Source organism: Apodemus sylvaticus, chromosome 2 (assembly GCF_947179515.1).
Source record: "Apodemus sylvaticus chromosome 2, mApoSyl1.1, whole genome shotgun sequence".
In the NCBI taxonomy this organism is placed as follows: domain Eukaryota; kingdom Metazoa; phylum Chordata; class Mammalia; order Rodentia; family Muridae; genus Apodemus; species Apodemus sylvaticus.
In genome coordinates this window covers 100,499,835-100,522,626 of record NC_067473.1, presented here as the reverse complement: position 1 = coordinate 100,522,626, position 22,792 = coordinate 100,499,835, and the positions used below count along the sequence as shown (strand labels likewise).

The 22,792-nt window shown below is 45.4% G+C and overlaps 1 protein-coding gene across 2 annotated transcripts in view; it reads right to left on the bottom strand.

Moving 5' to 3' along the window:
• The window catches only part of Eif2ak3 (eukaryotic translation initiation factor 2 alpha kinase 3), a 61,432-nt gene that overhangs the window by 2,810 nt on the left and 35,830 nt on the right, over positions 1-22,792 (bottom strand). The window contains exons 7-16 of one of the 2 annotated variants that reach the window (XM_052173880.1): positions 21,656-21,796; positions 20,492-20,614; positions 19,978-20,198; positions 16,444-16,556; positions 14,761-14,883; positions 12,671-12,820; positions 10,316-11,096; positions 6,029-6,196; positions 1,638-1,739; positions 30-92 (exon numbers count right to left, since the gene is read on the bottom strand). In XM_052173880.1, the coding sequence (XP_052029840.1) occupies positions 30-92; positions 1,638-1,739; positions 6,029-6,196; positions 10,316-11,096; positions 12,671-12,820; positions 14,761-14,883; positions 16,444-16,556; positions 19,978-20,198; positions 20,492-20,614; positions 21,656-21,796 (1,985 nt within the window). The remainder of the gene's footprint in view (positions 1-29; positions 93-1,637; positions 1,740-6,028; positions 6,197-10,315; positions 11,097-12,670; positions 12,821-14,760; positions 14,884-16,443; positions 16,557-19,977; positions 20,199-20,491; positions 20,615-21,655; positions 21,797-22,792) is intronic. The other variant, XM_052173882.1, reaches the window with a different exon arrangement.

The following is a 22,792-nucleotide window of genomic DNA, read 5'->3' as shown; positions in this document are numbered from 1 at the left end:
TTAGAGAAAGAGCTGAAAAGTATCCATACCTCTTGGGGATATTTCTGAGTGAACAGTGGTGGAAACTTGAGATTTCTTACTTCAGTTAAAGTCTAAAAAGAAAGGAAGCATTAGTTGTTAGTACCGAGACCTGTGACATCACATAGGTGACAGCGGCAGTGCAGCACAACCTATAGGCCTGTTGCCAAGGCAACAGCTACCATATACCCAGAGTTCGATGGGCCTTCGTTTACCTCTGACTACATCACCATCCGTATATATTTGGGTAGTGTCTCTCTCTCTTCCTCTTTTTTCCCTTCTTTCTTTCTGCCTGCTGCCCCCTTTGTTCCCATCCCAAATAAACCCCACATGGAACTGTTTGGCCTGGTGTGGTCTCTCTCTGTTGTTGCTGTGGCCCACATCCCCGCTGAGCATTTCGCTGCCCGGTACGTGCCTGAAATAACACAATATTTTAACCTTATTTCGTCATATGTCCACTTTTCACACAAGCTAGACAAGTACACTGACACCCACCCCACCCCTGCCTAGCTTTTCCCTTTCCTTGTTTTTATTAATGCGCGTGTGCCTGTGTGTATATGTATGTATGTATGTATGTATGTATGTATGTATGTATGTGTATATATATATACATATACACATACATACATACATGTACTCCCAGGCAGCCCAGGTGTTGTTAGATCCCTAAAGTACAAGCAACTGTGGAGTGCCTGCCATTAGGTGTTGGGAACTGAACTCCTGTCCTCTGAAAGAACAGCAAAGGTTTCCAACCACTGAGCCTTCTCTCTCGCCCCAAACTTTCCACTTTGTTATCAATGCCTTTGATGAACTGATTAACTCCACAAATTTGATTCTTGATTCTTTACTTGGTTGGTTCTCTTTTTTTGTTTGGTTTAGACAGAGCTCTGGCCTAGAACTTACTATATATACCAAGCCAGCCTCCCCTCCCAAGTGTGGGATTAAATGTGTGCATTACCACGCCCAACTAGAACTGTCTGCCTGAAAACCTATGGTCATGATTCGTTCTGAGAAGGGAAAACCTAGCCATGTGCCATTTGCCAGCGTGTAAGCCTGTGAGTGCATGGCCACACGTCCTCCGTACCGGTTTCCTCAGACATCTGTCACTATTTCCTACTCCCTCATGTTACCCTCAGCTCCCTCTGGATTTCCCGTGGTCACAAACTTGCCAGATGCAAAATACTGTTCCGGTTGTGATGAACTGACAGCAACAGAACACCTAGGGACAACCCTGGTTGTGATGAACTGACAGCAACAGAACACCTAGGGACAACCCTGGTGCTCACATGCTCCCTTCTGCTCCTAGCGTAGCTGTGTAGTGGCATCGAGAATAAACTTAATGGCGCTGCAAAGTTCAGCTGTGCAGCCTACAACTGCATGTAACTCCTGAAGCCTCTGCCATCAGGAGATACCTGCACTCTCTCTCTCTCTCTCTCTCTCTCTCTCTCTCTCTCTCTCTCTCTCACACACACACACACACACACACACACACACACACACACACACACGCTGTTAAAAGTTAAAAAAAAAAAAGAATAAATGTAACCATCTTTTAAAGACACTTGTAAACTTTCAATCGTTTTTCTCCTTCCATCCTTTTGGGCGTGTGATGTGCTTACCCGAACTCGTTCCATCTGGGTTTTGAATGGGTAAAGGAGTTCGAACAGAATCAAGCCTAAAGAGAAGATGTCCACTTTATGGGAGTAGTTGTTTCCATGAATCTGGAATAGCATAAAGATATGTTTTAAAAAAATCACCCCTGAGAGCATGCACAGAGATGGCTCAGTTCCTAGGACAGCATCACAGAACCTGGGCTGATTCAGTTACCTTTGGGCACAAGCAAAGAGTTAATCCCCAGCCCCTCTCCTGCCCTCTTTCATGGTGGGCAGGTGTAATTACACCACTCAGCATCACAGAGGGAAAGCCCAGGTAAGGCTCCAGAGAGATATGCATCAGCTCAATGGGCAGAAACCTGGAGCCTGGTGCTCTGGAGTCTGTAAGGGCCGCGCAGGCCCCCTGAGGTGAAGCTTTTCAAAGCGACACTATCTGAAGCCAATCTCATTTCTAATCACCGGAGTCCTGAAGTCGGTCATTACTGCAAGCCACTAATCAACCTGGGAGCCTTCATTATGCACTTAATTGCAGACTGCTTTGCATGCATAGTTCTATTTTTCATGTGCATATGTCTTGTGCTTTCCCAGTCCTGGCGGGGAAGAGACCTGCTGCTTTTGTGTTCCTTTCCCATCATTCAGCACTGGGATAAGTACAGAGCAGGCCCTCAATAAATACCTGATACCACGGGGCAATGAATCACATCTGGTCTGCTCTATTAGGGAAAGCCCCATTCAAATGCAAAGCGAATTCCCGGAGCCTCTGGAGAGCCCTTTTATTTATGAACATTTCCTTAGGCCAGTTACTTGACGACAGGTAAACAGCCCTGGAACTGACTCACCTCAGAACTGCTGTACTAGGGGGAGGGGTGGGGGAACAGGTGCTGGGTGGTAGAGCTGCTGTCAAGGTGGAGGCCATCTTCCCCTCTCCTCACACCACTCTAGGTATCTGCCTCTTTGGTTCCTTCTATGCATATGGCTGGCTTCTGTTCACAAAATAGCAGGTGCAAAGTTCCACTGACTGTATCAGCTGTGCACCCACCGTGCTAGGATCTAAAGTGATCATAGCAACCCACTGCACTGTCCCTTGCCTGCCACCCCTCCCCCACCTCTGTGGCATGGGAAGGGTACAGGGAAAAAGATACCCTCATACAATATTTGGACAATGTAAACTGACTCACAGTTGATACTCAAACCCATCGAATTCTGTCCATGGCAGAGTTGATGAAGATGTGACAGAGATGCTGGGTCAATTATCCAAGTGACTGGCCTCATGGCAAAACTGACATTAAGTGTTCAAAACAAACCATCTGACCTGAGTGAGCGCTTCACAGCACTGTCTGAGGGTGTCCCAGAAGCCATGCATGGCTGCATCTGAATACTGATCAAACACTTTTGAAACAAAACTCCAATGTTGGTTTCCAACAAAGAATTTATATATATGGTATATATATGAATGGTATGTGTGCATGTGTGCAGGCACACAGCTGGAAATTTTATACCTATTTTTGGTAAATGCCTTTTTATTATATATTCCTATATTTTCCGCATTCCTTATAAATAGAATTAATAAAGAGAAAGCATTATTAACATCACTGGATTATAAAATTTTGAGACCTAAAAGTTTTTATTTTATGTGCACTGATGTTTTGTCTGCATGTGTGTCTGTCTGTGTCAGATACCCTGGAATTGGAGTTAGAGTGGTGAGCTCCACGTAGATGCCAGGAATTGAACCAGGGTTCTTCGGAAGAGCAGCCAGTGCTCTTAACTGCTAAGCCATCTCTCCAGCCCCCACATATTTATTTTAATTGTATGAACTGGTGGAGACTGAGCTATTGTTTGAAGAGATTTTTAGTTTTTGAAGAACGGTTTGTTGAGTGTACCACAGGAGTGCAGCAGGATGGGCAGTAACCGGGGCACTGCCGGGCACTGTGGCTGAAGGCCTGCAATGGGGAAGTTATTAAAGAGTGAAAGCAAGCACTAGCACAGGCCTCTAATCCAAGCACTCAGAAGGCAGAGGCAGCTGGGTGCCTGCGAATTCAAGGCCAGCGTGGTCCAGAGTGAGTTTCAGAGACAGGATGGGGAACTGGGAATCCTGGTTGTAGTTTAATCACTGTGCACTATGCAGTGTAGTTAGAAGGAATTTTCAAAGAAAACAATAGTTTGAATCTGTTTTTTTTTTCTTCCCCCTCAACACAGGGCTTCTCTGTGTGGCCCTGGCTGTTATGGAACTTGCTGTAGAGCAGGCTAACCTTGCTCAGAGATCCACCTGCTTCTGCCTCCCAAGTGCTGGGATTAAAGGTGTGCACCAACACTGCCTGGGTTGAAACTAATTTTTAAAATTTTATTTTATAAAATTACCAAAGTATTGTGCTTCACTTGTCCCCCTCTCCCCAAACCCATCCTTTCCTGATGGTCTTGTTCCTTCTTCCTCCCAATGGTCCCACCACGCCTTCGTGAAACATGGTGAGGTACTAGCCTTAACAGTTTATGTTTTAGAGGGGAAGAAAAATCTTTTTAGAGTTGAAAATGGTATGAAAAGAATGCATATACATGCTGGCAGGGGGTGGGTGCTCTGCTGTGGGGGGGGAAGGCAAGGGTGCTCTACTGTGGGGGAGCAGGGAGTGGGGGAGGCAGGTGCTCTGCCATGGGGGGCAGTGGGTGGGGGTGGGTTGCTGTAGGGGGGTAAGGGGTAGGGGTAGGTGGTGCTCCACTGTGGGGAGGGGCAGGTGCTCTGCTGTGGGGGCAGTGGGTGGGAGTGGGTGGCTATAGGGGGCTGTGGGTAGGGATGGGTCATTGCTCCGCTCTGAGTGTGTGTGTGTGTGTGTTTGTGTTTGGGGGGGTTCCAGTGAGCCCTTCACTAAGAAGCATCCAGAGTCAGTAGTTCCTGCTTTGCTTCCACATTACTTAAAATGTAAACATTATTTTGACCCTGTAAACAATGGCTAATTTTCAATTGTTAGCTCTTTGAAATGTCCTAGTTTTTATAAGTGCTTGTACACACAAGCCACAGTGTTCCTGTGCAAGTCAGGTGACAAGCAGTAGGAGCTGCTTCTTCCTTCAACCACATGGGTCTCAAGGACAGAAGCCAGGTTGGTAAGCCGGGTAGTGTGTGTGTGTGTGTGTGTGGGGGGGAAACAAATCCAAAAAAACCAAAAAAAAGAAGCTGGGTTGGTGGCATATGCCTTTACCCTAGTCAGTTCATGATTAACTTTTAAAAATGAGATTACAACATTTCTATATCATTTCTGATAATATACTCATGTATTAAAAGGTTAAAACTGGAGCCGGGCGTAGTGGCGCACGCCTTTAATCCCAGCACTCGGGAGGCAGTAGCAGGTGGATTTCTGAGTTCGAGGCCAGCCTGGTCTACAGAGTGAGTTCCACTACACAGAGAAACCCTGTCTCGAAAAAACCAAAAAAAAAAAAAAAAAAGGTTAAAATTCCAAGGGCAGTTGACAGTTCAGGGCTCCTCTGGTCTCTTCTCTTGGGACACAGATGTATACTTAGAACACTTTGATATTCCACCCTGTTTTTTATTTTCCCTACACTAAGTCTTAGCTACATCATTGATGAGGCCAAGCCAATTACTCAGGACAACTGATTTCTCTGGTTCTCTGTGACTCATAATCTCTGTAGCATCCTTTTTATTTTTTTTCTTCCTCTTAAGTAGATTTGCTTAGAGAAACTTATTGTTTTGATTTAAAACTATTAAAATCAACTTGGAGATGCTGTTTTATTGTCACAGGTTTGCTTGCTATCCTGTGGCCCCTTCCTCTCCTCCAGCTGAGCACAAACCAGACCATTCTTAAGCAAAGAGGGCTCACGTAACAGAACGAACGAACGAACGAACGAACGAACGAACGAACGAACGTGTGAAGCAGAAGCAGGAGGTAGAGAAGGGCTGAGCTACATGACCCTGCCTTGTAACCAAAACAAACACAAACACACTTCAGTCCAAATAGAAATTTGAAAACCTCTATAAATTTCAGTACTTTTCATTTCTTATATTATTAACACATTGTCAATGTGTTAATAGAATCTGTATCCTTCCCCTTTGGGTTTTTAGATAGGTCTCATTTTGTAACCTAGGTTTCTCCTCTGGATCTGAACTCATGGCAATCCTCCTGCTCCAGCCTCCCAACTGCCTGGATTATCATGAGCCACAATGCCTGGCTCTCAAAGTCTCTTTTCAGGCTCTGGTCCAGAGGTGACAGCATGTTTCACGGTTGTATTTTCTCACTCCAACCCCAGGGTGGGTTGTGCTCCCTGGGGTAGAGATTGCTTTCATAATGTTTAGGCTGTGTATGACTGGGAACTGTACCAAGAACCCGGGAAAAGACTCATTAGGCACAACCATCTATCTCGCTGCCTCGCTACCTAAAGTCTGAAAGGCTCACCTGCTCTGGGCTCATGTATAGCTTGGTCCCTACTTGTCCCGTGTGCGTAGCATAGGCTGGCATTGGTGTCAGTACAGTCTGCTCCTCTTCATCCTGGTCCATGGCGGTCACTAGCCCAAAGTCCCCAACTTTGACCACATCATCCATTGTGAAGAATATGTTGGAAGGCTGGGAAAATAATAATAATCATAAAAGCACAGTGAGTTTATACAGAGAAGGGAAAAAAGCCAAAAGAATCAGATGATTTTTAGAAAATAAATAAAAGAAGCTAGATATTCTAAAGGATATCTAAAGGAGCTGCTGTCCTGTGACGAGGAGTAGCCGGCCAGCACTGATTGGATTCCGTACTTTTCTGTGTTTGGCTTTGCTACTGTAGGGAGGTAGAGAAGGCTCTGGGCGAGCTGGGGGAGGGGAAAGAATATCATTAAACTATCTTCTAAAGAGAGGAAGAAACAAATGTGCTTGACTAAGCAGTTTACTACTTACTATTAACTCATGTTCTACAAGTCTCTGAAAATCAGTTTGTTTCCCACTTTCTAGATATGGAAACTGAAATCCTAGTAGATAAGCAAATTTCCCGAGTTTACCCAGCCAGCAACTGAACTCAGGCCCCCTGACTCTGTCTCTGATGGTCTGACCACCTGACCATCTAATGAATGTATCCCATGCACATCTGGTCAGAGTGAGTGAGTGAGGAGAGAGAGAGAGAGAGAGAGAGAGAGAGAGAGAGAGAGAGAGAGAGAGAGAGAGAGTGTGTGGGGGGGACAGCTTATCAAGGGGAATCAGAACTCATGACTTCTGTTTTACCCTGCTTCTAAATCCCACAGCTCCCAAAGCCAGAGCCACACCTAGCCCCTGGCCTGAATTCTAAATTCCCACTTGAATTTACATGTTAGATGTAGCTAACCAAATGTCACAGGCACTCCTCCCACTTCAGGTCCCATTCAGGAAACCTATCACTTTCCCTCATCACTGAAGGAAAAACTATTTAGCTCGTAAGATCAAACTTCGTCATGCTTCCAACACTGCCAGAAAAGAACACTTTGATTCCTAAGATGCCATCACCAATTTTGACTTTGAAGCAATGAGGTAATAATCTAAAACTTTCTCACCAATGGTCCCATATCAGAAACAAATGACACTGCCTTTCTCTCTCTCTCTCTCCTCCTTCCCTAATCCAGGCCACAGATCCAACCCAGGGCCTTAAGCCTACTGTGTACGAGGCACACAAAGCGGTAAGTGCATTGGAACTCTGTCTCTGTTCTCTTGAGTCTGAAGTACTCCAGGCTGATCTCACCTCACTATGTAGCTGAAGATGACTTTAAAATTCTAACGCTTCTCCTCACAACTCCTCTTCATGTGGTGCCCAGGCTCACAGGTGGCTTCATACCTGCTGGACAAGCACTCTCCAACCAAGCTACATCCCTGGTGTCCCACTCCCATTTTCCAATTGCAGTTACTGAACTCTTAAAGACAATGTTTGTCTCTATTTTCTGCTCTTCTTCTAGAAGCATCCTGACTTTGTGAATTCCCTCTGCTTAGGTATATTGCAACCCCACCCTTGCCTGATCCCTTCTCTTCCACAGAGTCAGGTGGAGGGATGGGCTAGGAACCTTGGTTTACTGAAAATAAGCCTTAGGATTTCTGGCCACCTTGAGGGAAAGAAAAATGTTTCTCACTAAACACTACAAAAAGCCTTCTAGAAAGCTTAAAAGACAAACGTGTCTGGGAGCCACCTTGGGTCTGTGACAGGGGAACCTGGCTGAAAGTGGAACGGATTAAAAAAATAAAAACAAAAAACAAAAAAACTGGGAGTAGAGACCACACGCTCATCAAATTGTCTGATTTTAGCTGACGCTGTACCTGAATCCCTGACTGTTTTGTCGCATGGTGGACAGAGCTCAAGCAGACTTTGTCAGTACTAATGCTTTTGGTTGCAAGCAAAAGAAAATTCAAACTAAAATGAGCCAAGGGTTCGGAACATGCCCGGCATTACTCTGAGGCTGGGTGGGGGAACAAGATGGGTGGCATGGTTTGAACTACCATGGAAACCAGAGGATAAATGACGTAGGTGTGATGAGAATCTGGTTCAGAGGAAACACTGAGAAAAGCCCGAAGGAAAACAGAATTGCTGGAGAGGCAGTGTCAGCGGTGCTGATGACAGGCATGGGACCAAGCTTTATGAGGGGAAAGGCTACAAGGCTTAATTAACATGGAGACTTGGGTCAGAGCGTGGCAAGATACAGTCTTCTCAACGAGGGGCACGATTCATGGTGGTGTTTTTGTTAGCATCCGACATATTTCAAAATGACTGCCTTTTCAAAGGAATATAAACCTTTTTATATTTTGAGAAAAACTAAAGGGAAAATTAGCTTTCCTTTGGGAATTTTTTGATGCACATACAAAGTTCTTTACACAAGGGAGTAGTGTGGGGCAAACCTTTCATTAACATCTTGCTCACATTCTAAAACCCAAAGACTACTACTGTAATGAAGGCCTTGGCCTTGGATTTCATGTGCTGCTACGCATGACGGGGAGCAGGCCCATGGGGACCTTGTACGTGTGAGAAAGGTTGATGGCATTCACACCTCAATAGCTAGGATCACCAATCTGAAGCTGAAGGCCTCTGTTGTCAGACATCGTCTCCACTCCAACCAAAGGAAACACCTCTCAGCTTTCACCGTGTGGATCAGGCCTGGGCACCCCGCTTGGAACCACATCAAACTTACCAAGGCGCAGTGACTGCTTAGAACAAGCGGTGGATATGTGGGAGCACAGGGGTTCCCCCCAGTTCTTATTCCCATTTTCTCTCAAACTCTTAAAACATATTCAAAATTTTAAAAACATTTTGGTGATAATTTTAGAAGAAAGCAACTTTTTGTTTGTTTGTTTTAAAGAGAGTTGATGGTCTCATGCAGTCAGGCTAGCTGGAAACTTGCTATGTGGCCGGAGACCAACAGCGGGGGTCAAGCCTGGCCTCACTGTGGGCTAGGTGAGCACTCCACAATGGGAGATACACCCCCAGCCCCGGAAAACAACTCCTGTAACAGCCACATTAGTATCAGAAGCAAAAGTTTGCTATTACATAAAAATAAAAAATGTAACACACTTAATACAAGGTCAGATAAGCCAAGTGTTTGAGTCACTACCTCAGGAAATATTTATGGATTCCATCACACCTCCTGAGAGCTACCAGGAGCGTGTGGGTCATGACAAGAAACAGTCAAATAAAAGTTTAATAGAATCAACAAACTAGCTACAGTTCTGCACATTTTAGAAATATATACTATGGAAACAGTGTATATGTATGTATTTATTTATTACTGGGACAGGCAGGCTTTGAACTCACAGCAATGCTCCTGTCTCAGCTTCTTAAGTGCTGTGATTGCAGAGTGCAGTAGCACTGAGTTAGAATTGTATGCCATTCTGACTGCTGCACTCGCTGTTCGGGGTCGCATACTCTGAGAACAGGGTTTGCGTTTGCACAGCGCTGGCCACTTAGTTAAGCATTTGTCACTTTTCTCAGTCGGCTGGCTTCTCCTTCAAAGCTCACACAGTCAGCAATGGGGCAAAGACATGCGATCTGCTGCTGCAAGTCTGCGCTGGCCAGTGAGAAGCTCACATCCCCTCCACTCAGGTCCCTCTCACCATGTGGATGCAGACCCGAGGTCCCTGTGTCAAGGTAGTTCAAAGCCATAAGAAGTACAAGGCCACCAAGATGGCTCAGAGGGTAAAGGTGCTGGCTGCCAAGCCCGACAACCTGAGTTCAATCCCTGGAGCCACACGGTGAAAGGAAATGACTCTTAAAGTTAGCCTTTGACCTACACACTCACACACACACACACACACACACACACACACACATACACTTTTGAGACAAAAGTGTGTTTTCTCTGCAAACACTGAGCAACACTGACTGGCCTCGAACTCAAGAGATCCACCTGCCCTTACCTCTGGAGTGCTAGGATTAAAGGTATGGGCCATCACTGCCCAGCGAAGTAAATTTAATTTTAAAGCATAGGAATTATGTGGTATATCTGCTCATGGTGGACTTTAGATATGAGATCTCCCCCTGCCCCCAATCAGGACTACTGGAAACTGTTTGCAAGAAAACAAAAATATACAGGTTTTAAAGCAAGATGCATGTCTGCCTGAGCCTCTCATGAGCCTTCGTCCTTTCCTGCTTCCTCCCTGGACCTCTGCTCTCTGGTGCCTTTACATTATCCCATTCTGCTCTGAACCCCACGCCACACCCAAGCCCTGGCATGAGCGTCTCTGGCGACAGACCTTGAGGTCCCTGTGCATGAGTCCCTTGCTGTGCAGAAACTCCACTGCCTCTGCGATCTGCAGGAAGATGTGCAGGCACACGCCGTGCTCCCTTTCCTCCAGGCTGCAGCGTCGGTTCATCCAGTCTTTCAGGTTCTCCTTCCTGCACAGCTGCATCTGAATGTACAGGTACACCTTGGGGGAGCTGGGCTGGAGCTGGTCCACAGTGTTCCTGGTGAAATCTAGACTTAGAGTGGTTGGCCTGGTAGGAGAGGTAGACAAGGTGGCTTCTGAAGAAGACCTGCTGCCGGAGCACTTGAAATCAGTCAGCTTACTAACATAATGGTTGCCGTTGTGCAGCCGGTTCACCCTGGGGTCCTCCTTGCTGGATGCGTTTCCGCAGCCAGAGTCTTCAAACACTATGGAAGAGGAAGTCCCCTCCCTTGACCTGCTGTAGGGAGAAGCTTCAGAAGGACAAAGTTCAAAGGACCGGCCCTCGTCATTGCCGTCCACGGTGCCATCCTCCACGTCGCAGTCTGTCAGGCAACTGTCCTGGAGGTTGTGGGCCACGTCTGCTGAGTCGCTGTTGTCACCACAGTCCGTCCCTGAGAACTCCAGGGGAGAGAACTGGCTCTCAGATGAGCTTGTCTGGCCACAGGAAATGCCCACGGAGAAAGACCGACTTCTTTCAGGAGAAGGAGCTATGACTTCGATCTGTTCTTTTGTAGAGAAAGGATCCATCCTTCGGATCTTCACAGATGGGGCATCCATTGGGCTGGGGGAGCTGAGTGGCCAGTCTGTGCTAAAAGCGGGAGAAACAGAAAGAACTGAGTGAATATGTCAGTTATGTGACCTGCATGGTGGTTTAAAATGTTTCAATTATTATAAACACGATTACCAAAAACACACCTTGGAACTAAAACACACCACGTAGGGCAAAGAACATCTCATCCTATCTATCTCTCTTCAAAATTTTTATTTGAAAGCTTAATTTTGTTTGTTTCAAATTTGTGTATATAAGTGTGTGCCTTCCTGTCTGCACGTGCGCCTCATGTGTGCAGTGCCTGCAGAGGCTGGAAGAGCCTCTTGATCCCTTGAAACTGGAGTTACAGGTAGTTGTGAGCCTCCTGATGTGGGTGCTGGGAAACGAACCCAAGTCCTCTGCAAGAGGAACAAGTGCTCTTAACCACTGAGCCATCTCTCTAGTCCTGGGAGTGTAACTATATACTTGGAATATGTGCACAGTTATCTGTGTGTAGTCTTTTGAATGAAATATAAAGTAGGAAAGCAATACTACTGACAAGGCTTCTTGCCGGCCACACTTCTGAAGCCCTGTGCAAATTAATGCAGCCCCCAGGTCTTGATGTGAGAGGCCACTTCCCTTTGTCCTGGAGTCTGTAATAGATGCTACTTAGTGAGACAGCCCAGGACTGAATGCTCTGCAGGATGCTGCTTCATTGTTCTACATGGTGGTTTTTGAGGGGCTTCCTACTATAGCACATATGCACAGACAACACCACAGGGGTGGTAGGCTGGGAGTATCTGCAGGCTATCTAAGTATATATACTTTTAAAAACTGAAACAGACAGTCAAGCAATGGTGGTACACAACTTTAATCCCACCAGAGGCAGAGGCAGAGAGGCAGAGAGGCAGAGAGGCAAAGGCAGGTAGAGTTTGACATGAGCCTGGTCTACAGAGCAGATTCCAGGACAGCTAAGGCTACATAGAAAAACTCTATCTTAAAAAACAAACAAAGAAACAAACAAACAAATGAACAAACTTGAAATAGTCTAGAACCATTTAAAATGGAGTTATAAATTATTAAAAAGTCCATAAAAGAGAAAAAAAGAGGGGCTGGAGAGATGACTCAGTGGTTAAGAGCACTGACTATTCTTCCAAAGGTCCTGAGTTCAAATTCCAGCAACCATATGGTGGCTCACAACCATCCATAAAAGAGATCTGATGCCCTCTTCTGGTGTGTCTGAAGAGCTACTGGTACATCTTCTGGTACAGCTACAGTGTACTTAGATATAATAATAAATAAATCGTTTAAAAAAATAAATAAATAAATAAATAAATAAATCTTTAAAAAAAAGAGAGAGAGAGAAAAAAAAAGAACAGATAAAGTATCACAGAAACAGGTCACAATGAGAAAAGCCATTGCGGATCCCTTGACTATTATTCATATTAAGATAAAGCGTGTTTAGAAAGTCTACACCAAATCGCAAGTACTTAACGAGTGGTCGGAGAACAATGCAATGATACAGGAGGGAGGGAATGCTGCACTTCCCTTTGCAGGCCCCAGAAAGGGCACCACGCTCACAGCCTCACAGCGAGGAGGAGACACTCATCTGTAAGTCTGCCTAACAGAGTTACCTGTCGTCTTTCAGCCAGATTGCATCCATGGCCTCCTGCCACTTCTCCGGTGGTGTTTCCAGCCAGGCATTGAAATACCTCACAATGCCCGGATGCTCCAGCTTGGCCAAGGCTTTAACTTCCCGCATTACCTTCTCCCGTGCCAATTCCCTGAAGTACAGAAAATAAGATGAAGTATTTGGTGCCCACTAGAAGTCTCTTTGAAAATAAAATTAAGAACATATGAGTTATTGAAGTCCTTTAAAAAAGTATATTTTAGTTCCCCCCCCCCCAATTCTGGAATAATAGCTATACATCTACATACATACATACATACATACATACATACATACATATATACATATATTTTTTTCTTATCTAAATAAAGTTTCTTAGCTGAAGGAAAATCACTATTGACTCTTACATGTCTGCTGGTCCATGTGAGGAAGACTCATCTAGGATATAAGCTTTTGGGGTATATCTGTGAGAAATGATCTATGTAGATTAGGTTAAATGAGGTAGAAAGACCTGTTAACTGTCACACAAAGGAAGCAAAAGGAAGGATAGAAATTGAGCAGTAGCATCCATTCCCCTGTGCTCCCTGACTGCAGCAGCGTCCATCTCCCTGTGCTCCCTGACTGCAGCGGCATCCATCCCTGTGCTCCCCAACTGCAGCAGCATCCATCTCTGTGCTCCCTGGCTGCAGCAGCATCCATCTCTCTGTGCTCCCTGGCTGCAGCAGCATCCATCCCCGTGCTCCCTGGCTGCAGCAGCATCCATCTCTCTGTGCTCCCCGACTGCAGCAGCATTCATCTCTCTGTGCTCCCTGGCTGCAGCAGCATCTATCCCCGAGATCCCTGGCTGCAGCAGCATCCATCTCTCTGTGCTCCCCGACTGCAGCAGTATCCATCCCTGTGCTCCCTGACTGCAGCGGCATCTATCCCCGTGCTCCCCGGCTGCAGCAGTGTCCATCTCTCTGTGCTCCCTGACTGCAGACCAGCTGCTGTCTCATGCTCCTGCCACCATGCCTTCCCTGGCACGATGGACTGTCTTTTCATACTGTGCGCTAAAACAAACCCTTCCTTCCTTAAGCTGTTTTTGTAAGCCCTTTGGTGTAGCAATGAGAAGAACAATTGGTATGATTGGCACTAGACACCCTCAACTGGCCTCAAACTCATGGTCCACTCTCTGAGGCCATAGGCACGCACAACAGGCTCAGGGCAGTTCTTGATGTAGAGCACCCCTGAGCTATAGGAAGGTGATGGCGACTTTATAGTAATGCACTGGGAGGGTGCCCTAGACGAGACCTGAGTTCTGAGCCTTCCTCCCTAACCATGAGGGAACTGGTAAGCTGTCTTCTCCATCATGCATTCTCTGCCTTGCCACAGGCCTCAAGCAAGGCCAAGTCGCCATCAACTGAACCTCCAAAACCATGAGCCAGAGCCATCAACTTTAAGGTGAATCATCGTTCTTCTGTTACAGTGATGTAGCCAACTAATACACCGGAGCAAAAGTGAAATGCTGCTGTGACTAGTTTTTCTACTTGCCTCTGGGGAAATCTTGAATTAAGAATTACATGGATGTCTGTGTACATGAGCTGTATGATTGTGGTTAGTGCTCACGCGTAAGTGAATTGTGTATTGTGTGGCCATAATATGTATACGCTGACACATAAAGGCCAGAGGGCAGGGCTGGGCACCCTCCTTTATCGTTCTCCATATTCCTTTTAAGGCAGGGTCTGAACGAACCTGGAACTTTTTGTAAATCTAGGCTTGAAGCCAGCAAGTCTCAGCAAGCCTGCCTCCATCCTACTTGGCACTGGGGTTACAGGTGTGTGTAGGATGCCCAGCCTTTTATTTGGGTGGTGGGATCTGAACTCTAGTCTTCACACTTGTACAACAAACGAATCTAACCTCCAGGCAATCTGTGCCGCCAGTCTCAGAGACCACACTTTTCAGCAGTCTCCAGCTTGCAACTTTAAGATCACTTGTTACCTCACTGCACTTAGAACCAGAGAGTTGGAAGTAAAAACTACGGTGACTACAGAGTACACGGTTGACATTTTGTGTAATGAGATGCGAACCAAGTGTAATAAAAGCACCGCCCATTACCTGTTGGGGAGGCGGATCCTCTTGATGGCGTAATTGCAGTCATCCACTTTGTTTTTAGCTTCAAAGACAACTCCAAAGCCACCTCGACCCATGCACTGAATTGGCTCAAAATCTGTTAGATATCTTAAAAAATTCAAACAAAAATTTAAAGTATGAAATGTTACAATAACATTTCGATACTGAACAAAAACAGTTCAATATACATCACCACACACAAGTGCATATACTCTAAAACCGTGAGAACGTATTTCACAAAAAGCACGGCGAGAACTTGACTAGCGGCATTCTAAGGTCACTTGTGTGCATAAATGAGCAAACACATAAATTAAAAACTTCATGCAGATGACTGACTGACTGGCCTTGTCTAGCTGCCAATCTCTTGTTCTTACTGTAACTATACTAATGACCTGTTCTATCCCAAACTGTCGGCTACCAACATCCCATCGTCTCCATTCTCTACTTTCTGCTTTCTTCGGCATTTCTGACTCTGCTAAAAATGTTCTTAAGCTGTATTTCATTCCTTATAAAATTTCCCTAAACAAAGACAATCAATCTTACTCTACTTAAGCACACTCGCAGCTGGAACTCTCAGCAGGAACCAAAGCTGGCATGGGTAGGGTTGCCTAAGAGTCAGCGCGCCCAGCAGGGAGGTGCTCAGCCAAGCGTAGTCACCTGCAGCCTGTCACCCTCTGGTGCCTCATGGCAGTCCTGCTCTCAGCTCCCAACAGCTGGGATCACTGTCACAAGCGGCCCGCTTGGTTCTCTATGTTTCCTGTCAGGCTGGGGGGAGGCATGTCTCATGACTGTACATTCTCAGCCCCAGTTCGGGTCGCAGCTGCGTTCTCCATGGCAGAACTGATTTCCTAATGTTCTATGTATATTGGGCACTGTAATGAGAGCATGGGCGAAGACAGGGGTTTGGCCTGGCTGTGTGTCACGCTCTCTCCAGTTCTGGACTCTTCTTGTTCCTGCCCTGTGCTCTCCTGGGACAGGTGCTTTACCTTTAATGAAATCTTGCCCTTCCTTCCTTCTGCTGACCTCACACATCTTAATGTTTCCACAGTACTGTCCACATAAGGGATGGAATGCCCCCCACCCCCTTTTCAGTTACAACGGAGCTCATGTGTCTTGGCACCACTGCACCATGAGGACCATAAATGTGGGCAAAATATTTTTCTTCATAGTTCTAAAATTTGGACACTACTTGGCAAATCAAAGGTCTACCAAATGTCTGTTGAGTAACTGAGGATTAATCTATGCACGCTGGAGACGCAGCTGTTCTACGGTGTCGCTCTTAGGAAGGAAGCCCTGACTTGTACACTCACATTAATTTAGTACTTGCCTCAGCTGGTCTGAGAACAGTTCAGTGGAGGCATAATTGATGCCAACCCTCCCTGGGCCAATTACCTTCACAGAGAAGGAAGAGTGATCATCTGAATTCCTAAAAATAGCTAGTCAAGGACCTCAGAACAAATCCACCTCCCCAAATGCAAAAGCACTCAACAGTTCAAGGGCCAACTACCCTCCATCCAGTCTTCTAAAGGGAGTGTCAGCGCACTCGAGATTAGACATTTTGCTAACATCTCAGCTGGTGGATGACGAAGTGGATGTGAGTTCACAGCTGAATTCACTGATTTCACGGCCTGAAGCTGTCTGTGTGCATCGACGCCAGCCATCTCTTACCGGGACACATATCCTGAGTGTTTCACGTCGTTCCAGCTGTTGTCACTGACATCAGCACTCACGGAGTCGTATTTACTTTCAGTTTGGCACTGAGTTTCAGACTCCTTCCGCTGCTGAGAAGGCAGAAAGCAGTTACTGTTAGCGCGGAGCTGAGCAGAAGTCAGCTCATCATCTTAGCTTAAGAGATAACGTTGAACAGCAAATGGCGCTGAAAGAGAGGCACAAGCCAGAGCAGCGGCTCCTCTACCAGACGTCAACAGGTCTGCACTCCCATTCCTCCCTCTAGCCAGCAAATGGATCTTGTTTTATTTCTCTTTCTTAAAAGATCTTTTTTTATTTTATGTACATGTTTGCCTTCATGTACATGTTTGCCTTCATGTACATGTATGCACCATATATGTATATGAAGGTGCCTACCCAGGCCAGAAGAATGTGTCCAATTCCTCAAAAACACAGTGACAGACGGTTATGAGGTACCCTGTGGGAACTGGGAATTGAACCTGGGTCTTCTTTAAGAAAAGTATTCTTAGCCAGGTGGTGGTGGTGCACGCCTGTAATCCCAGCACTCTGGGAGGCAGAGGCGGGCGGATTTCTGAGTTCGAGGCCAGCCTGGTCTACAGAGTGAGTTCCAGGACAGCCAGGACTATACAGAGAAACCCTGTCTTGAAAAAAGCAAATCCAAAAAAAAAAAAAAAAAAAAAGAAAAGAAAAGTATTCTTAACCTCTGAGCCATCTCTCCAGCCCTTGAAGATGCTTTTATAAATGTTCTAACAACATAAAATTAAACTTGGCAATATCTCTTTACCAACAACTAAAAGCTTTTCTAGAGCAGCTGTTCTCTACTGGTGGATTGCAACCTCTTTGGGGGTCCAACAACCCTTTCAACAGGGGTCACATACCTCAACCCTTTCACAGGGTCACGTATCAGATTTCCCTCATATCAGATATTTACAATATGATTCATAACAGTAGTAAAATTGCAGGTATGAAGTAGCAATGAAAATAATTTCATGGTTGAAGGTCACCACAACATGAGGAACCGTATTGAAGGAAGAGTGAGAACCACTTTTCCAGAGGAGACTAAAAATTAGCACGGTAAAGGGCAGAGGTAATCATGGCTGTTTTTCACATAAGCAGAGAACCTAACTCCGGAATCTAAGGATCGAGGCGTAGGGAAAGATGAGAACAGAGCAGGCAGGGCACGAATCCCTCGGAACCCTTGCAGAGCTGAAGAAAGCTGAACTTTATTCTAACAAGAACGTCAAGTCAGTTTAGGGTTTACAGGAGGAGTGGGACAGAGAATGGCTTGCAGACAGGAGTGGATTAGAGGCATGAAGCCAGTTACAGGATGCTCCACCCACCAGACAACAGGTACAAAGAAACTGGAAACAGACATAAGGAAATGAGAACACTGCAGATAATTAGAAAGAAGGCCTTGGCAGATGGCGACTGGCAAGGGACAGAACGGCTCTGGCTGTGGTAAGAGAGCAGGGCACTGCAGCCTGAGGCAGAAATGCCTGTGGGACAGGCTTGGGATGGATGGGCACAGTCTGAGACACAGCTCACCGAGCCATGTGTATAGTCCTAACTAGAAAGCTGCTCCAAAGAAAGGGTTTGGATCTGGGATCGAACCTTGAATCTGAGCACCCAGGAAGCTGAGGCAGGCGGCCTGCCATCAGTTCTGGTCAACCTGGGTTATAGAGTAAGACCCTGATTTTAAAAAGGGAGGGAGGTGGGCTTTGGGAATCTCTTTGTAAGACTCTTGGTGCTGAAAGGAGGAGAACATGTGAGGAGGCCAGAGGCTGAGGAAGGAGAAGTCCTGAGGCTCCAGTCAACCTCCAAGGAGACTGGGACGGCCTGGGTCAGAGAAGGCAGACAGAAGTCATCCCAGAGCCAGGGACAGGAAGATGGCCACTCTGGTTAACCAAAGGTCATCTAAAGCTCTTGTCAAGGTGTCAAGGCCAGTTTCCTTCCTTCCTTCCTTCCTTCCTTCCTTACTTCCTCCTTCCTTCCTTCCTTCTCAGAAAAGCCAGCTGATGATGTTCATTAAACTTAGTTTCTCCAGCTACGGTCTGGCATTATACAGCGCATCGTAATGACACAGTAGAGTTAAAAAGAGCTTTACAAACTGGAATGTGATTCCTTTGTCTCCAAATAGTTTAATGGCCACAAATTTGTCTAAAAATCCATAATAGACACATGTTTGGTGCTCTAAACTTTCTATAATCTCAATCCCACAAAATACATATAATATACTACACAGATCCTGAACTCTTGGCTTTGACTGTGCTGCTTCTGGGTTAGGTTTCTTCTCCACATTTAGCCACTGGGGTTTTCTGCCTGTTCTGAACCTCTCTGGAAGATGCCACTTTGGAAGTGCTGCCTTTCACCCACTGCCACGGCGTCCCTGTGGTTGAGCTGGCTGCCCAGGGGGGTCCCTGTTATGCTCACACCTGGCACAGCCCTGGCATGAGCATTGACAGTACTCGGGTGGGGGTAGGGTGGGCTAGCCAGCAGCCCTGGCTCAATTGGCAGGGCCTGCAAAGGCCCCACTGCAGGGCCAGACGCTAGGGTAGTGAGCTCAGTTAGGGAAATTTCTACCTAGCCTCCATTTTGAATGATTCTGAGAAATTTTATATATGAAGGATGGAAATGCTTATATATTTATTGAAGATCTTTTTATTTGAAATGAAAATCATTTGGTAAATAATGGTTTGATATTTGGGAGGGTTTTGGAGGGGAAGCAACACAGTTAATAAAGTACAGACCTGATGACTCTGCTGTTGCCGACAGGGGGGAGGCCTTAATCTGTACACGATCCAATCTTTGTCTATGTTTCTTTTATTCAAAATATCTAGACATGTGACACTTTCAACCAAAATTTCAATTATATACTGTGATTTTTATTTGTTGTAGTACGTTAAATTTCAGTTACTTTGGGGCTCAAAAGCTAGGATTTCTAAGTCAGAATGTGCATAAGCTGTTAATGGCGAACAAGGTCAGCTTTCCGAGCTGTGGGGAGTGAAAGCGAGAATGCTGAAGCCTGCGTGAAGACGAGAAAGGGATGACCTGCAGCCATGCCCTGCATCATGGCCACTCAGGCATCTACAGCCCGTGTCCACGACAGTATGCTTATAAATGTATTACTATTACAATTAAAAAGATATCCCCCCACCCCCCTCCCGTAACATTATAATAGAGTTGAAAACAACTGCAGCTTGTGTGTGTGTGTGTGTGTATTTTTAAAGTTGTTCCTTATCTATTTCAGACACATAGATACTAAATACTGAGTTGTAGTCATACACTGTATGAGACTGGAACCCTGCAGTCTGTGTCCTGTGTCATACCGGCTGTTTAGGTTTGTGGAAGTACACTCCAGGACCTTTGCTCAGTGACCGTATCTTTGTGGCTAAGTGACGGGGCCAGTACCAGCACAGGTGAGTCTATGGTAAGTCTGCTACACTGACTCCCCCTCCCACGGGTTTCCTGTACAGCAAACACTTGGAAGCGCCTTAGGTTGACAGAGCATCTTACCCTGTGGGGCTGAGGATGGAAAAGCCTGCGCACGATAAAGGTCGTGGCTACAATGCAGAGCAGGATTGTTCCAAATATTTCCTTCCACCAGTGCAGGAGGAGGATGGGGTCCTTCTTGCGGATGTTCTTGCCGTAGTGTGGGCTGTCCAGGAACCTGACTGTGATCTGCGTGCTCCGCTTATTCCTGTCTCTCTTGTAATATGGCAGATAGTAACCGTTGTCTGAGAAAACAGACATCAAGAGGGATTTTCTGTTAAGACAACTACAACAGTTCTGTTCTCCACCCCTCAAGACAGGGTTCCTCTGTGTAGCCCTGGCTGTACTAGAACTCACTCTGTAGACCAGGCTGGCCTTGAACGCTGAGATCCACCTGCCTCTACCTCCCGAGTACCAGGATTAAAGGGATGTCTGCCACCACCCAGCCAATTTACCTTATCTTAATTCTATTAATTTTAAATGACTGAATTAGACACGTGAAACCAAGTAGTTTCCACTTAGGCGTAATGACACTTACCATACGGATACTGTAGGATTGAAAGTGCACCATTACTGTACTCTTCGTGGGAATACTTATCATTACTTAGACATTTGTCAAATTCATCAGACCCAACCAAGACAGGAGTCCTAGAAGGAGAATCTAAAGAGAATGTAAACTATTAGCTGTATGACTTCAAGGAAAGGCATAGGCTCATTGGTATTCTTAGCTGATATTTACCCACAGCTCAGTTCAAGTACTGGTCAAAGAGCCCAGAACCCTTGCTACTGAGGCGCATTAGGCCCTACACTGGGAGGATGCCACACTGCGGCAGAGGAGATACTCTGAGTTTAGGAGTTGAGAGCTGAGCACAGGCGACATAGTCAGAGCATATCGCAGAATGACAGATGCAGAAAGAGTCATTCAAACAATCACTTAAGGGTCAGCAAGTTGGGTCGGTCACTGGGTAGAGGCGTCTGACATTGAGACTTCAAATTTGAGTTTGATTGCTCTAACCCACATAAATAAAATTATGCTAAAACAAAATTTTAAAAGAAGTACTTCAAGTATAACATTTACAATAAAAACATACAAAAAGATATGGAATGACAACTAAAGGATTTGGCCCAGTACTTTATTTATTTGTCTTAAAAATATGATGTGACAACCAGGTAACTTTTTAACCTACATACTCTTCTTTTTTATTTTTTTCCCTGTCTGAGATAGGGTTTCTCTCTGTAGCCCTGGCTGTCCTGGAACACGCTCTGTGGACCTGGTTGGCCTCAGAGAACTGCACCACCACGGCCTGGCATATTCTTTTTTAAATATTATGTTTGTTAGGTGGTTTTGGAAATATCGTTTTACTGTGTAGCCCTGGTTGGCTGGAATTCACTGTGCAGACCAGGCTGATCACAAACTAACAGAGCTCTGACTGTTTCGGCCTGCCAAGTGATTGTTCCTTTGTTTGTTCAGTCTTTTCTTTCTCCCGCCCCTCCCCCTCACTTTCTTTTCTTCTCTCTCTCTCTCTCTCTCTCTCTCTCTCTCTCTCTTGATAGGGTCTCCTGTAACCCAGACTGACCTCAGACTCACTATGTCACTGAACCTCCTGCTTCCACATTCCAAGTGCCGGGAAGCTGCGGGCTCCTGCTATACACCCGGCTTGCCTGGGTACTTAGGGAATATTTGTAACTCCAAGCGACTTACGGATTAACGGCTTCCATTTGATCGTCGGCAGAGGAATAATTGCATTTTCACCATTTACAGACTCCAAGGCCTTTGGGTTTGTAGGGAACTTTTCTGAGACCCTCACGGATGACTGCAGATACAGCTGGCCTCTGTACATCCCTGGGTCAACCACAGAAACACGTCAGTCACGTGATGGAGTTCTTAAAAGTTTGCTTTGATTTACTGCACTTAGATGAACTTTACTATATAGCTCTTTCCAGAAAAAATGCTAACGCATTCACATTTGACTCAACAACACTGAAGAGCACATATAAAGCCCCTACGATGTTTCTCACTGAATAAATAGCACCTTTTCAGTAACCAAAACATTAAAAAATAAGACTCTCTGTGCTTCAAAGAGATGAAGTGGACAGTCTGTAAAGGAAGTTTATCTAAACACCTCTAATTCCAAGGCCATGACTAACAGTTTGGCCAAATGCTACAATTCATGCATATTTTATTTTATTTTACACAAAGGAGGGCGCTCTTTATTTCCATGAATTGATTATTTAGCAATACATTTGACTTGTTCATGTTGCCAAAAACATTTATTCCTTCAGATCATTCATGGCTTTTCATGGAGACTGGGTTGAAGTATGGGTGGCATATAGTTTATATAATTTTGTGATAATAATCCAAACTAATCCAAACAGATACAAATATGTCAAAATGTATTTATGTGATATGCTCAATAGTCCAGAATCACAGGAGACCTTTGCTTTTTCAGAAAAGCTGTAAAGATGCCACAAAATAAACAAACTGTAGCTTGTAGGAGAGCAAACCAATAGGGATGTCATGAGGTTTTGTCTCTATAGTAACGGTTCTCAACCTGTATATCTCAACCCTTTCACAGGGGTCGCTCAAGACTATGAGAAAACAAAGACATTTACATTATGATTTATAACAGTACTAAAATTACCATTATGAAGTAGCAACAACAAAAAAGTTTACAGTTAGGGGTCACCACAACATGAGAAACATGAGAACCACGGCTATATACAGAGAGAGCATTTCCAAACTTTCTAACTTACGTCTCTCAGATGAAAAGAATATACTATACTAGTTAGGTTGACAACTGCAGGACTATAAATCAAGGCACAGATGTGAAAGGAAACC